Source organism: Ahaetulla prasina, chromosome 4 (genome assembly GCF_028640845.1).
Source record: "Ahaetulla prasina isolate Xishuangbanna chromosome 4, ASM2864084v1, whole genome shotgun sequence".
Taxonomy (NCBI): Eukaryota; Metazoa; Chordata; class Lepidosauria; order Squamata; family Colubridae; genus Ahaetulla; species Ahaetulla prasina.
In genome coordinates this window covers 84,671,895-84,684,095 of record NC_080542.1, presented here as the reverse complement: position 1 = coordinate 84,684,095, position 12,201 = coordinate 84,671,895, and the positions used below count along the sequence as shown (strand labels likewise).

Here is a 12,201-nt window from a genome sequence, read left to right as displayed (position 1 = left end):
AACTTTAAGGCTTGTGGACTTAAACTCCCAGAGTTCCTCAGCCAGCTTTCCTGGAAACACATGACAAGACACATGACAAGACCTCAGACTTGGAGCCAAACCAAAACCCGGGATGCTGCATCACAGCCATCTGCTCAGGACATCACATCACAGAACTCCAGAGGCCACAACACCAAAGCTCAGGACATTACAACACAACCTACTACCCAGGATGTTACAGCACAAGACTCAGGAGGTCACATTCCCAGAACTCATGACATTTCCAGGAAGCCCATTACCACTACAGGAGGTCACATTCCCAGAACTCAGGATGTTTCCACACAGCCCATTAACCAGATCGTTACAACACAAAAGACTAGGACCACACCCACACAGGATGCTATGAAACAGCCGACTAATCTGCAAATACCCACTCCATCTACCAATCAAGATGCAACCACGCAGCCAATCAACCCGCTTACAGCAACACTCCCCACCTTCTCTCCAGTATTTATAGAGAGACAGCAGCTCAGACTATGCTTTCCTTGCACAAGCACGAAGCCGAAAGCACCAGCCTGAAGATGAAACATTGCCAAGATACTCTCAACCTTACATGGGAAAAGACCCGAATATACCAAGACCTATAAGTGTGTGTGTGTGTGTGTGTGTGTGTGTGTGTGTGTGTGTGTGTATGTGTGTGTGTCCTGTTTTCCCCAAAATAAGACATCCCCTGATAATAAGCCAGATCAGGCTTTTAAGTGCATGGCAATAAGGCCAAGCGCTTATTTCACAGTTCAGAAAAATATAAGACAGGGTCTTATTTTCGGGGAAACAAAGTATGTATATAACAGCAGTTCAGTGATTGAAATCCCTAGTGCCATGTAACGGGGTGAACTCCCATTACTTTTCCCAGTTTCTACCAACCTAGCAGTTTGAAAGCACATAAAAAATGCAAGTAGAAAAATAGGGACTACCTTTGGTGGGAAGGTAACAGTGTTCCGTGCGCCTTTGGTGTTTAGTCATGCTGGCTACATGACTACGGGGATGTCTTCAGACAGTGCTGGCTCTTTGGCTTTGAAAGGGTGATGAGCACTGCCCCCTAGAGTCGGGAACGACTAGCACATATGTGCAAGGGGAACTTTTACTTTTACCTTTGTTATATTATATCTAGTGAGTTGGCTAAACTTTTGGCTAAAAATGAGCAGGGAGAGAACCAACATCAAATGGAAATAATGGAGTATGTCATGCCAACCCAGACCAAATTACAATTGTCTAGGAAAGCATCATATCATTAGCCTGGGATACAAAGACAAATAGTGAGTTGTAGCTTAGAATACCAATTCCCTTTTGGAATCTTATTAAAATCAGTATTTGGATTTTCCTATTTGTCATGTGTGAAGAAAGAAGTGCTTATTACATCTAACCTTGTGTATGCTGTCAAAAATGGCAATTTGGTAAAAGATCCCATTGCCCACTCATAAAATGGAGACCTGTACTACTTCAAATATTACCACTCCCAGTATTTCATTTGCTGCCCATCCAGGAATAACACTGGTGCCAACGGGTAACTCTGTGTAAAGGTAATCCTCACTTACCCATTTAATAACTATTCAACATTGCAACAGTACTAAATGAATGGTATTTATAACTGGTGCTGAATCATATGATTATGATTTGGGCATTTGGCAACAGGCTTACGCTTAATGCTTGAAGCACGGTCACATGATTGCTATTTGAAATCTTGAGGAACAATCCCAATGGCATGCTATAAGTAAAGAACTATTGGAACAATCTCTCTTCCCTTCTATAACAGATTGAAATAATCAATACTGCAATGGTTTGACTCCTTCCTTCGTTGATTATTTCAGTCCATTATAGTAAGGGAGGAAAGTCTCTCCTAACAGTTCTTCACTAATCTACTATCAAAACAACCTTCCCTCAAAAGAAAATGCTGGACGCTATATGATAATTATTTAATGTATTAAGAGATAGTCTCTTCAACAATGGCTGCATCACAGCTCTTTCAAAGCTGTAAGATGATGATAACAATTTCACAGATGCATGGTAACTCCATCCTCAGAACAGGAAGTCTATACATATAGCAGAAGATAATCTAGGGCACATCTAAGCACTTCCTTGGGGTTCGCAAGCCAGCGCTCTGAGATTTCTCACATGAAGTGACTGTAGCAAATCTGAGTAATTTTTTTTAGCAAAGTGCTGTACAAACTGTTCACAGCATCCAATGATAATGTCTCTCTAAAAAGGAGTGAAATGCCTTAAACACAGCTTCTGGGTAAGTCTGTTGTTGGATACTTTGTGTCAAGATTGAACCGCTTAGCTTTTTTCAAATCATAATGCTTTTCAACTTGTCAATGAACTGGGAGAGGAAGGGGGAAATGGAATGCTGAGAATGTATGTGGAGATCATGAGAGCATGGAAACCATCAAGGTCACTACAGCAGGTGCTGGAGAAAGAGATGGATTGTTTCCATAGTGGGGAGAAGGGGAAGCTATTGTTTAACTAGGGAAGCATTTGCGCACGAAAACCAGAGCTGGTTTTGTACTTCAGTAGCAATATGCTGTATCCAAAAAAGTTTTACTTTTGAGAATTCAAAGCTCCCGAGAGTGCTTCCTTGTTTTGGATTCATAAGTCAGAGAAGTTGACATTAAACCAGCTCTCCCTAACACAGCCTACTTGGATGCCTCAGAGAGAGATGTAACCTAACAATGCCTGGAACAGAGCAAAAAACTGAAGCCATAGCGAAGCCTGGATTGCTAGTGTCTCCTTGGGAGGCACTGACATCCACCAAAGTGGATTCTAGGATGCAGATCAGAGGTGGGATTCAGACGGGTAGGACTGGTTCAAGTGAACTGGTTGTTAAAATTCTGCCCAGTTTGGCGAACTGGCTAATTCCACCACTGGCTGGTTCCACCCCTGCCTATTTTTGGGCCGTCTTCAGCCGTTTTTGGATCTTTTTGGGGGTTGTTTTCCGGGCTGTTTTCGGCCATTTTGGATGTTCAGTAGTAGTAAATATATAAAGAGGGAAACTGAATCAGAGGCCTCAACAAGGTATAATTTTCCTCTCTATTTATTTACTACTACTGAACATCCAAAATGGTCAAGAAAAACAGTCTGAAAATGGCCCCAAAACAAAGCGAAAAACAGCTGAAAATGGCCCCCCAAACATCCCCAAAGCGGCCTGAAATGCCCCAAAAATGGCCTGAAAAAGGGCTGAAAAGGGACTTCCTGTTTGGCACCGTAGGTGATGGCGGTGATCTTTACGATCACCAACCTCTGGATTATGTGGAATCGCTAGGACAGCTTAAATCTGCTGTCCAGCGGTTCGAAAAAAACCCTCTTCGGGAGAAGAAGAAGTGGTGAGCTGAGGGCAGAGGTAGAGCTTCCCTAAAGCCCGTGAGAAAAAAGGGGTTTGAAGGGTTAAGTTCCCTCCAGCAACCCGAAGTGCTCCAGATCCGAGGATTTTTCTGCTTTGGCGGAACCAATCACCACAACCAAACACCGAGATTTATTTTGGACAATAAAGGATTATACCGGACAGAATGAAAGTGGGAGAACTTTATGCAAGTAGCCAAGTCAATTCCCCGTTACTTTGTAACAAGCTTGAAAACAGCAAGAAAATGGAGGCGAATTGTTAACAAGTTAATGAGTGGAAAGCGAAAGTGATACTTTTAGCGTTTGCTGTCTGCTGCTGGTAAATTGCATGCTATTTGCTACTTTAACTCTTTAACTCTTTGCTGCCTGCTGATAGAATCTAGGGGAGATTTTTAAATATTGCTTTAAAAGACTGTGTTTCTCAGAGGTTAAGAAGATTTAAAGTGAATATTAAGTTGGAAATAAATAAATAATTTTATAGAAGATGGCAGCCAAACAATTAAAGTCTACTGTAACAAAGGGCTCTGGAATTTCATCAGCTGGTGCTTCTCCAGCTCATACACCAGAGACTAGAACATTGAACTTAGAGGCGGTACAAGAGAACTTAAAAGACTTTATGCAAGAAAAATTTAAAGTAATAACTGATGAGATGTCTGAAATGAAAGAGCAGATATTAGAAATTCAAGTGGGAAATAAAGAAGTTAAGGAAGGATTTGTAATTGCAGTACAAAGTTTGGCAACAAATGTGATTTTATTAGAAGAGGAAGTTGAAGAAATTAAGCAACATAATTCAAAATTAGAAAATAAAATGGCTGAATTTCAAAGTAAAATGGAAAAAACAGATGATGAAATAGTTTTGATACAATATAGAAATATGGAATTTGCTCTAAGAATCCGTGGTTTGAAAGAGAATAAAGAAGAGAATTTAAGGGAAATTTTTTCTGAAGTATTTGCTGAGATATTAGCAGCTCGTCCAGCAGATGTGGCTTATCAAATTGATAAAATATATCGTGTGAATTCTTGGATAGCAAGGCAAAAAAAGTTGCCAAGGGATGTTGTTATTTATTTTACAAATAGAACAGTGAGAAATCAGATTTTGCAAGCCTCATATAAGGGGGAGAAGATTCAGATTGCTGGTCAAGATATTTTAATATTAAAGGAAATTCCACCAAAAATGTTAAGGGCTAGGAAGGAATTTGCCTTCCTGGTGAATGAACTTAAAAAACGTCAGATTGAATATAGATGGGATATTCCAACTGGTATAATAGTATATTATGCAGGGAAAGTATATCGTCTCAATACAGTTGGAAAAGCAAGAGAATTTTATGTTGAGGCATTAAAAGTTGGAAGTCTTCCTCCATTGGAAGCTGGAATAAGGGAGACTGAAGTGAAGGAAAGAGAAGTGAAGCAGGTACAAGAACAGATTGTGATGGAAGAAGATTTATTACAAGTGTTGGAAATACCTACAACGGGTTTAGACTCAAAAGAACAAAGGCTGACAAGAGCTGCTGCTAAACGCAAGGAACAAGAGATGAAGGCACAACAACAACTGGCAACTACTATAACGGAAACAGTGGGAGGAGCAAGGCCTAAAGCAAAATGTGATCTGCGGCTAGTGTTCCAAAAGTTTCCTTTGGCCAATAATGGCAATTAAACTATTATCTTGGAATGTTAATGGTTTGAATTCACCGCAGAAGAGAAGGAAAGTATTTCACTATTTGAAACAATTTAAAAATGACATTACCTGTTTACAAGAAACACATATTAGATCTTTAGACCAGAAATATTTGATAAATTCAAAACTGGGAGTACATTTTGTTGCCTCCTCTTTGGGGGGAAAAAAACGGTTTAGTTATATATATAAAGAAGGATATATCAGCAAAATTAATTAAGGTGGATAAGCAAGAAAGATATATTGCTATTGAACTTTTGTTGGAGGGAAAGAAGACATTATTAATAATTAGTTTATGCTCCGAATCAACAACAAGAAATTTTTTTCAAGTTTTTACATAAAAGAATAGTATTTTGGGATTATAAATCATATATATTAATGGGTGATTGGAATGGTGTGTTGGATAGTCAAAAAGACAAAAAAAGTTTAAGGAAGATGTCAAGCCGGGCAAAATTACCAAAGGCTTTTTTTGAAATGATGGAGGACTTGGAATTAAGAGATATTTGGAGAGAACATAATACAGAAGAGAGGGATTTTACCTTCTTTTCTGACATGCACCAATCATTTTATTTTGATTACTAATGATTTGTATTCTAGAGTGAAGAAGACTAAGATTTGTTCAAGAACTCTATCTGATCATAGTCCGGTTTGGATTGAATTTGATCGGGAAAAGGAGGCTAGGAGATCATGGAGTTTGAATGAGAATTTGTTTAAATATGAACAAAATGTAAATGAATGTAAAAAGCAAATGAAAGAATTTTTTATTATGAATATGAAAAAAGAGACATCTATAGAGATGATTTGGGATGCCAGCAAGGCCTATATGAGAGGAAATCTTATACAAATGAATATTAAATACAAAAATAAATTGCAGAAAAAGAAAAAGGAATTGGAAGAGGAAATTAAAAAGAAAGAACAGTTATTGATAAATAGCCCAGGAAATAGTAAAATAAAAGAATCAATAAATATATTAAGAGGTCAGTTTAACATTTTGATGGCAGATCAAGTAGCAATTAATTTACAATATGTAAAACATAATACGTTTAATAATGCCAATAAGCCAGGAAGATGGCTTGCCTATTTAATAAGGAAAAAACAGAAATCACGAACAATTGATAAAATAGAATAAAGGGGTAAGGAAGTTTATCAAAAGAACTTGATTAAAAAAGCATTTTTAGAGTATTATAGTAAGTTATATACTAGGGAAATTAGATAAAAAAATAAGTATTAGGCAAACTGAGGATAATTTGTTAAAACAAATGAGAGATCAAGACCAACAGCATATTAAGAGGTTGTATAATGTATTAGTAGAAATAATTGGCAGTTTTTGTTTAAAGTAATAGAAAAAATGCAATTTGGGGATTATTTTATCCATGCAATTAAAGCAATATATCAGAAGCAAACAGCACAAATAATAGTAAATGGTGGGTTAACAGAAACTTTTAAAATTGGGAAAGGGACGAGACAGGGATGTCCCTTGTCCCCATTACTTTTTATTTTAACTTTAGAAATTCTTCTGAATAAAATACGTGGTTCCGATCGAATAAAGGGAATTCGAGTTAAACATCAAGATTACAGATTAAGAGCTTTTGCAGATGACTTGGTTGTTACTGTATCTCAACCAATATACTCAGCTACTGGTTTAAAAGATATAATTGGTCAGTATGGCAAAGTATCTGGATTTAAGGTGAATCAGCAAAAGACAAAGATGATAACTAAAAATATGAATATACAACAAAAAGAAGAGTTAGAAAGAACTACAGGTTTTGAAATTGTTAAAAAGGTTAAATATTTAGGAATATATATTACAGCTTCAAATGTTAAATTATACAAAAATAATTATGAGGTATTGTGGCAGAAGGTATGGAAAGAAATGGAGAGTTGGAAGAAGTTACAATTATCACTGTTGGGAAGAATAGCGGCTATAAAAATGAATGTTTTGCCCAGGTTTTTATTTTTGTTTCAAATGATACTGGTGCTTAAGAATGATATTAAATTACAGGAATGGCAAAAGGGGATTAATAAATTTGTATGGATGGGCAAAAAACCAAGAATAAAATTAAAAATAATGCAGGATACAAGGGAAAGGGGGGGGGACTTAAAATGCCTAACTTAAAATTGCATTATGAAGCAGTTGTCTTATCATTAATTACTGATTGGATTAATTTAACTGAGGAAAAAGTTTTGAATATAGAAGGTTATGGTTTGTTATATGGGTGGCATGCCTATTTATTATATGATAAGAAAGTAGATAAAATATTTAAAAATAATATAATTAGAAATGCATTATTGAGGATTTGGAGGAAATATCAATATAAATTAGATGGAAAGATTCCAATATGGGCAATCCCGAGACACATGATAGAAAATATAAATATATATCAAAAGATGGAGGTAGTTACCTATAAAGAACTTCTTTGTATGGAAAAGGGGGAATTACAATTAAAATCTAGAGAAAAGATGGGGGAAGAAGGGAAAAATTATACATGGTTCCAATATGGACAATTACAAGCTAGATGGAAATTAGATCAAAAAATAGGTGTTAAGCAAATTGAGGATAATTTGTTAAAACAAATGAGAGATCAAGGCCAACAGCATATTAAGAGGTTGTATAATGTATTAGTAGAAATAGACTCAGAGACTGAATTGGTTAAGGATTGTATGATTAAGTGGGCACAAAATTTTCAGCAACCAATAATGTTGGAAACTTGGGAAAGAATTTGGGTGAGGAATGTTAAATTTACACAAGCGCAAAATATGAGAGAAAATTTTTATAAGATGTTTTATAGATGGAATTTAGACCCCCCAAAATTGTCATGTATGTATCCTAATGTACAGGCTAAATGTTGGAGATGCGATTGTGAAGATGCCACTTATTATCATATATGGTGGACTTGTAAAAAAGTTAAAGCATTTTGGATTAAAGTATGGTGGATCATGCAGAATATTTTGAAAAAGAAGATTAAGTTTACCCCGCAGTTCTTTTTACTAGGAATAATTATGGATTGTACAGCTATAGAGACTAAATTGATTTTGAACTTAATAACAGCTGCAAGACTTTTGATTGCTCAATATTGGAAGAAAGAAAGAATACCTACAATTGAAGAATGGACGCTTAAAGTATCAAATCTGGCAGAAATGGCAAAAATCTCTGCTTACTTGAAAGACTATACACAAGAAAAATATATTTTAGAATGGAAAATGTGGATTGATTATATTCAAAATAAGTATCAGATAAAAAAATATCAAATAGCATATGAGTAAATTTAGGAAATATTTTGTATTAGATATATTTCTGAAGGAGAGGGGAATTGAGAGTGTGATTAAGTGTGGAGAGACTAGAGATTATAATTTAGGAATTATTTTAGATTATGATTGTTATTTTTGATACCCTGCATTTTGTTCTGGGAAGTCGGGGTGGGGGGTGGGAGGTAAGGGGGAGGGGAATTGGGGGGTTGAGGCTAGAGATGGAGTGATGGTTAATGTACAGGGATTATTGAAGATGTATAAATATAATTAATGTAGGGTCGGGTCTGCCCAGTTACCATTTTAGAACGGTGGGGAGGGAGAAAAGAGAGAGTAGGAGGTAGGAAAGAGGAGAAGAGGAAGGAAGAGGGGTAGAAGAGGGAGAAGGAAGGTGTAGGGTGGAGGGAGGAGAGGATGTAGATAAGAGAAGGAGAGGAAGGTCTGGAAAGTAAAAGAAGGTAGAAGAGGGAAGAGTGTTAAAAAGGAGGGTGGTGACTGGGCAAGCCCGACTAATTGTATATAACTGTACATTGAATGAGTTGTTTGACATGATTGTAAAAATAAAACATTTTTATGAAAAAAAAAAAGGCTGAAAAAGAGGCCAAAAAATGAAGATTTCAAATCTTCAACTACCTCTTGAAGCTGTAAAACAATCTGGATTTGAAAGGGGAAGAGGAATTCGTAGCTTCTGTGGGCACACATTACCTCACATCCATTGTGCTTTTTCTTGCCCCGCTGCTCAAATCTTTTAAACATTTCCTGCAAACACAAAGTGAGCTTTCACCCCAAAGTATATTTCCCCTTCTGAATTTGAATTATTATACAACCATATAAAATAGTATAAAAGCACACTACTAAGCACAGTAACACCTGCACTATAGAAAAACTTTGTGAAAAAAATTGTATAAGTTCCCATACCCCATATATTTATTTATTTATTTATTTAAATTTTTATACCGCCCTTCTCCCGAAGGACTCAGGGCAGTGTACAGCCAAAAATAAGAACCGCAAGTATACAAAGTTAAAATATCAATTTAAAATACCTATTCAATAGTGGCCGAATTAAAACCGTCAGATTGACCTAACCTAAAATACCCCATATAAAAATTACAAAGGATTAAAACTTTAAAATTTGGAATTTAAAAAATCAGTCAGTCCAGTCCCACTTGAATAAATAAGTGAGTTTTTAATTCCCGGCGAAAGGTCCGAAGGTCAGATATTTGGCGCAAACCGGGGGGAAGGTCGTTCCAGAGCGTTGGTGCTCCAACAGAGAAGGCCCTCCCCCTGGGGGCCGCCAGCCGGCATTGCTTGGCGGACGGCACCCTGAGAAGACCCTCTCTGTGAGAGCGTACGGGTCGATGGGAGGCATAAGGTAACAGCAGGCGGTCTCGTAAGTACCCGGGCCCTAAGCCATGGAGCGCTTTGAAGGTGGTAACCAAAACCTTGAAGCGCACCCGAACGACCACAGGTAGCCAGTGCAGACTGCGCAGGAGTGGTGTTACCCGGGAGCAACGAGGAGCTCCCTCTATCACCCGCGCAGCTGTATTCTGGACTAACTGGAGTCTCCGAGTGCACTTCAGGGGTAGCCCCATGTAGAGAGCATTGCAATAATCCAGGCGGGAAGTGACGAGAGCATGAGTGACCGTGCATAAGGCATCCCGGTCCAGAAAGGGACGCAACTGGCGGACCAGGCGAACCTGGTAGAAGGCTCTCCTGGAGACGGCCGCCAAATAATCTTCAAACGACAGCCGTCCATCCAGGAGAACGCCCAAGTTGCGTACCTTCTCTGTTGGGGCCAGTGACTCGCCCCCAACAGACAGCAGCAGTTGCAGCTGACTGTACCGGGATGCCGGCATCCACAGCCACTCCGTCTTGGATGGATTGAATCTGAGTCTGTTTCTCCCCATCCAGACCCGTACGGCCTCCAGGCAACGAGACAGCAGTTCAACAGCTTCGTTGGGGTGGCCCAGGGTGGAAAAGTACAGCTGAGTGTCATCAGTGTACAGCTGATAACTCACCCCGAAGCCACTGATGACCTCACACATCGGCTTCATGTAGATGTTGAACAGGAGAGGCGAGAGAATCGACCCCTGAAGCACCCCACAAGTAAGGCGCCTCGCAGTCGATCTCTGCCCCCGTCAACACCGTCTGCGTCCAGTCAGAGAGATAGGAGGAGAACCACCGATAAACGGTGCCTCCCACTCCCAAACTCTCCAACTGGCGCAGCAGGATACCATGGTCGATGGTATCAAAAGCCGATGAAAGATCCAACAGGACCAGGGCAGAGGAACAACCCCTATCCCTGGCCCTCCAGAGGTCATCCACCAACGCGACCAAAGCCGTCTCCGTGCTGTACCCGGACCGGAAGCCGGACTGGAACGGGTCTAGATAGACAGCTTCATCCAGGTACTGGGGAGGCTGCCATGCCACCACACTCTACAACCTTCGCCACAAAGCGAAGGTTGGAGACTGGACGATAATTTCCCAAAATAGCTGGGTCCAGGGAAGGCTTCTTGAGGAGGGGTCTCACCACCGCCTCTTTCAAGGCAGCGGGGAAAACTCCTTCCTACAAAGAAGCATTTATAATTCCCCGGAGCCAGCCTCGTGTCACCTCCTGAGTGGCCAGCACCAGCCAGGAGGAACACGGGTCCAGTAAACATGTAGTGGCATGTAACCTCCCCAGCAGCCTGTCCACGTCCTCGGGAGCCACAGAATCAAACTCATCCCAAACAACATCAACAAGACATGTCTCAGTCATCCCATCCGGATCATAACAATCTTGGTCCAAACTATCCTGAAGCTGAGCGATTTTATCGTATAGATAACCACTAAACTCCTCAGCACGTCCCTGCAAGGGGTCATCCCGTCCCCCCTGGTGTAAAAGGGAACGGGTCACCCGAAACAGGGCAGCCGGGCGGTTATCTGCTGACGCAATGAGGGTGGAAATATAGAACGTCACCCTCATTGCCACTAGGTAGGCCTTCGAAAAAGACCTAACTAGTGTCCGATCAGCCTCGGAACGGCTGGACCTCCAGGTACTCTCTAGGCGTCTTCTCCGGCGTTTCATCTCTCTCAGCTCCTCAGAGAACCAAAGAGCCAATTGAGATCTACGCCGGGTCAGAGGCCGCAAAGGCACGACACGGTCCAAAGCCCCAGCCGCAGCCTGTTCCCAGGCCGCAACTAGTTCTTCAGTCATGCCGTGGGCAAGATCATCAGGAAATGGCCCAAGCTCCGTCAGGAACCTCTCGGGGTCCATCAGGCGCCTGGGACGGAACCAACGCATTGGTTCCGTCTCCCTGCAGTGGTGAGCGGCGGTCTGAAAGTCTAGGCGGAGGAGAAAATGATCTGTCCATGACACCGGTGTCGTCACTAAATCCCCTAATACCAGATCATTAAACCACTGTCCAGAGATATAAATAAAGTCCAGTGTGGACCCCCCCCCCCGGTGTGTGTAGGTCCATCAGTTACTTGGATCAGGTCCAAGGCCGTCATGGAAGCCTGGAACTCCTGAACCACCGTCGATGACAAGCCGGCCGATGGCAAATTGAAGTCCCCCATGACCAAAAGTCTGGGGATCTCAATCGCCACCCCGGCAAGCACCTCAAGCAGCTCAGGCAGGGCTGTAGTCACGTAGCAAGGAGCCAGGTACGCGATCAACAGACCCATCTGATTCTTATACAGATTATGTTGAAAAAATGTAATGTTTTTGGGTTGATTTAAAATCAAGATATGAATAGTATAAAAGCACACTACTAAGCACAGTAACAGGAATAAGGAAATAAGAAAACTTCATCAAAAACTTGAATTGCCATAATGCTGTTTTCCTAAAGGGGGACTTCCTTCTTTGCTCCAATTACAATTTCTGTACTAATAAACTTTACATCCAGTTTCAGAACCAATTCTGAGAAAAT

At 40.3% G+C, this 12,201-nt stretch overlaps 1 protein-coding gene across 12 annotated transcripts in view; it reads right to left on the bottom strand.

Moving 5' to 3' along the window:
* LARS2 (leucyl-tRNA synthetase 2, mitochondrial) overlaps positions 1 to 12,201 on the bottom strand; it is a 344,490-nt gene that overhangs the window by 23,933 nt on the left and 308,356 nt on the right. For 8 of the 12 annotated variants that reach the window (XM_058183686.1, XM_058183689.1, XM_058183698.1 and 5 more), the window contains one exon: positions 8,996 to 9,049. The exons of the other annotated variants lie outside the window; for them this stretch is intronic. In XM_058183686.1, the coding sequence (XP_058039669.1) occupies positions 8,996 to 9,049 (54 nt within the window). Of the gene's footprint in view, positions 1 to 8,995; positions 9,050 to 12,201 lie in introns of those variants that run through there. 12 annotated transcript variants of the gene reach the window in all.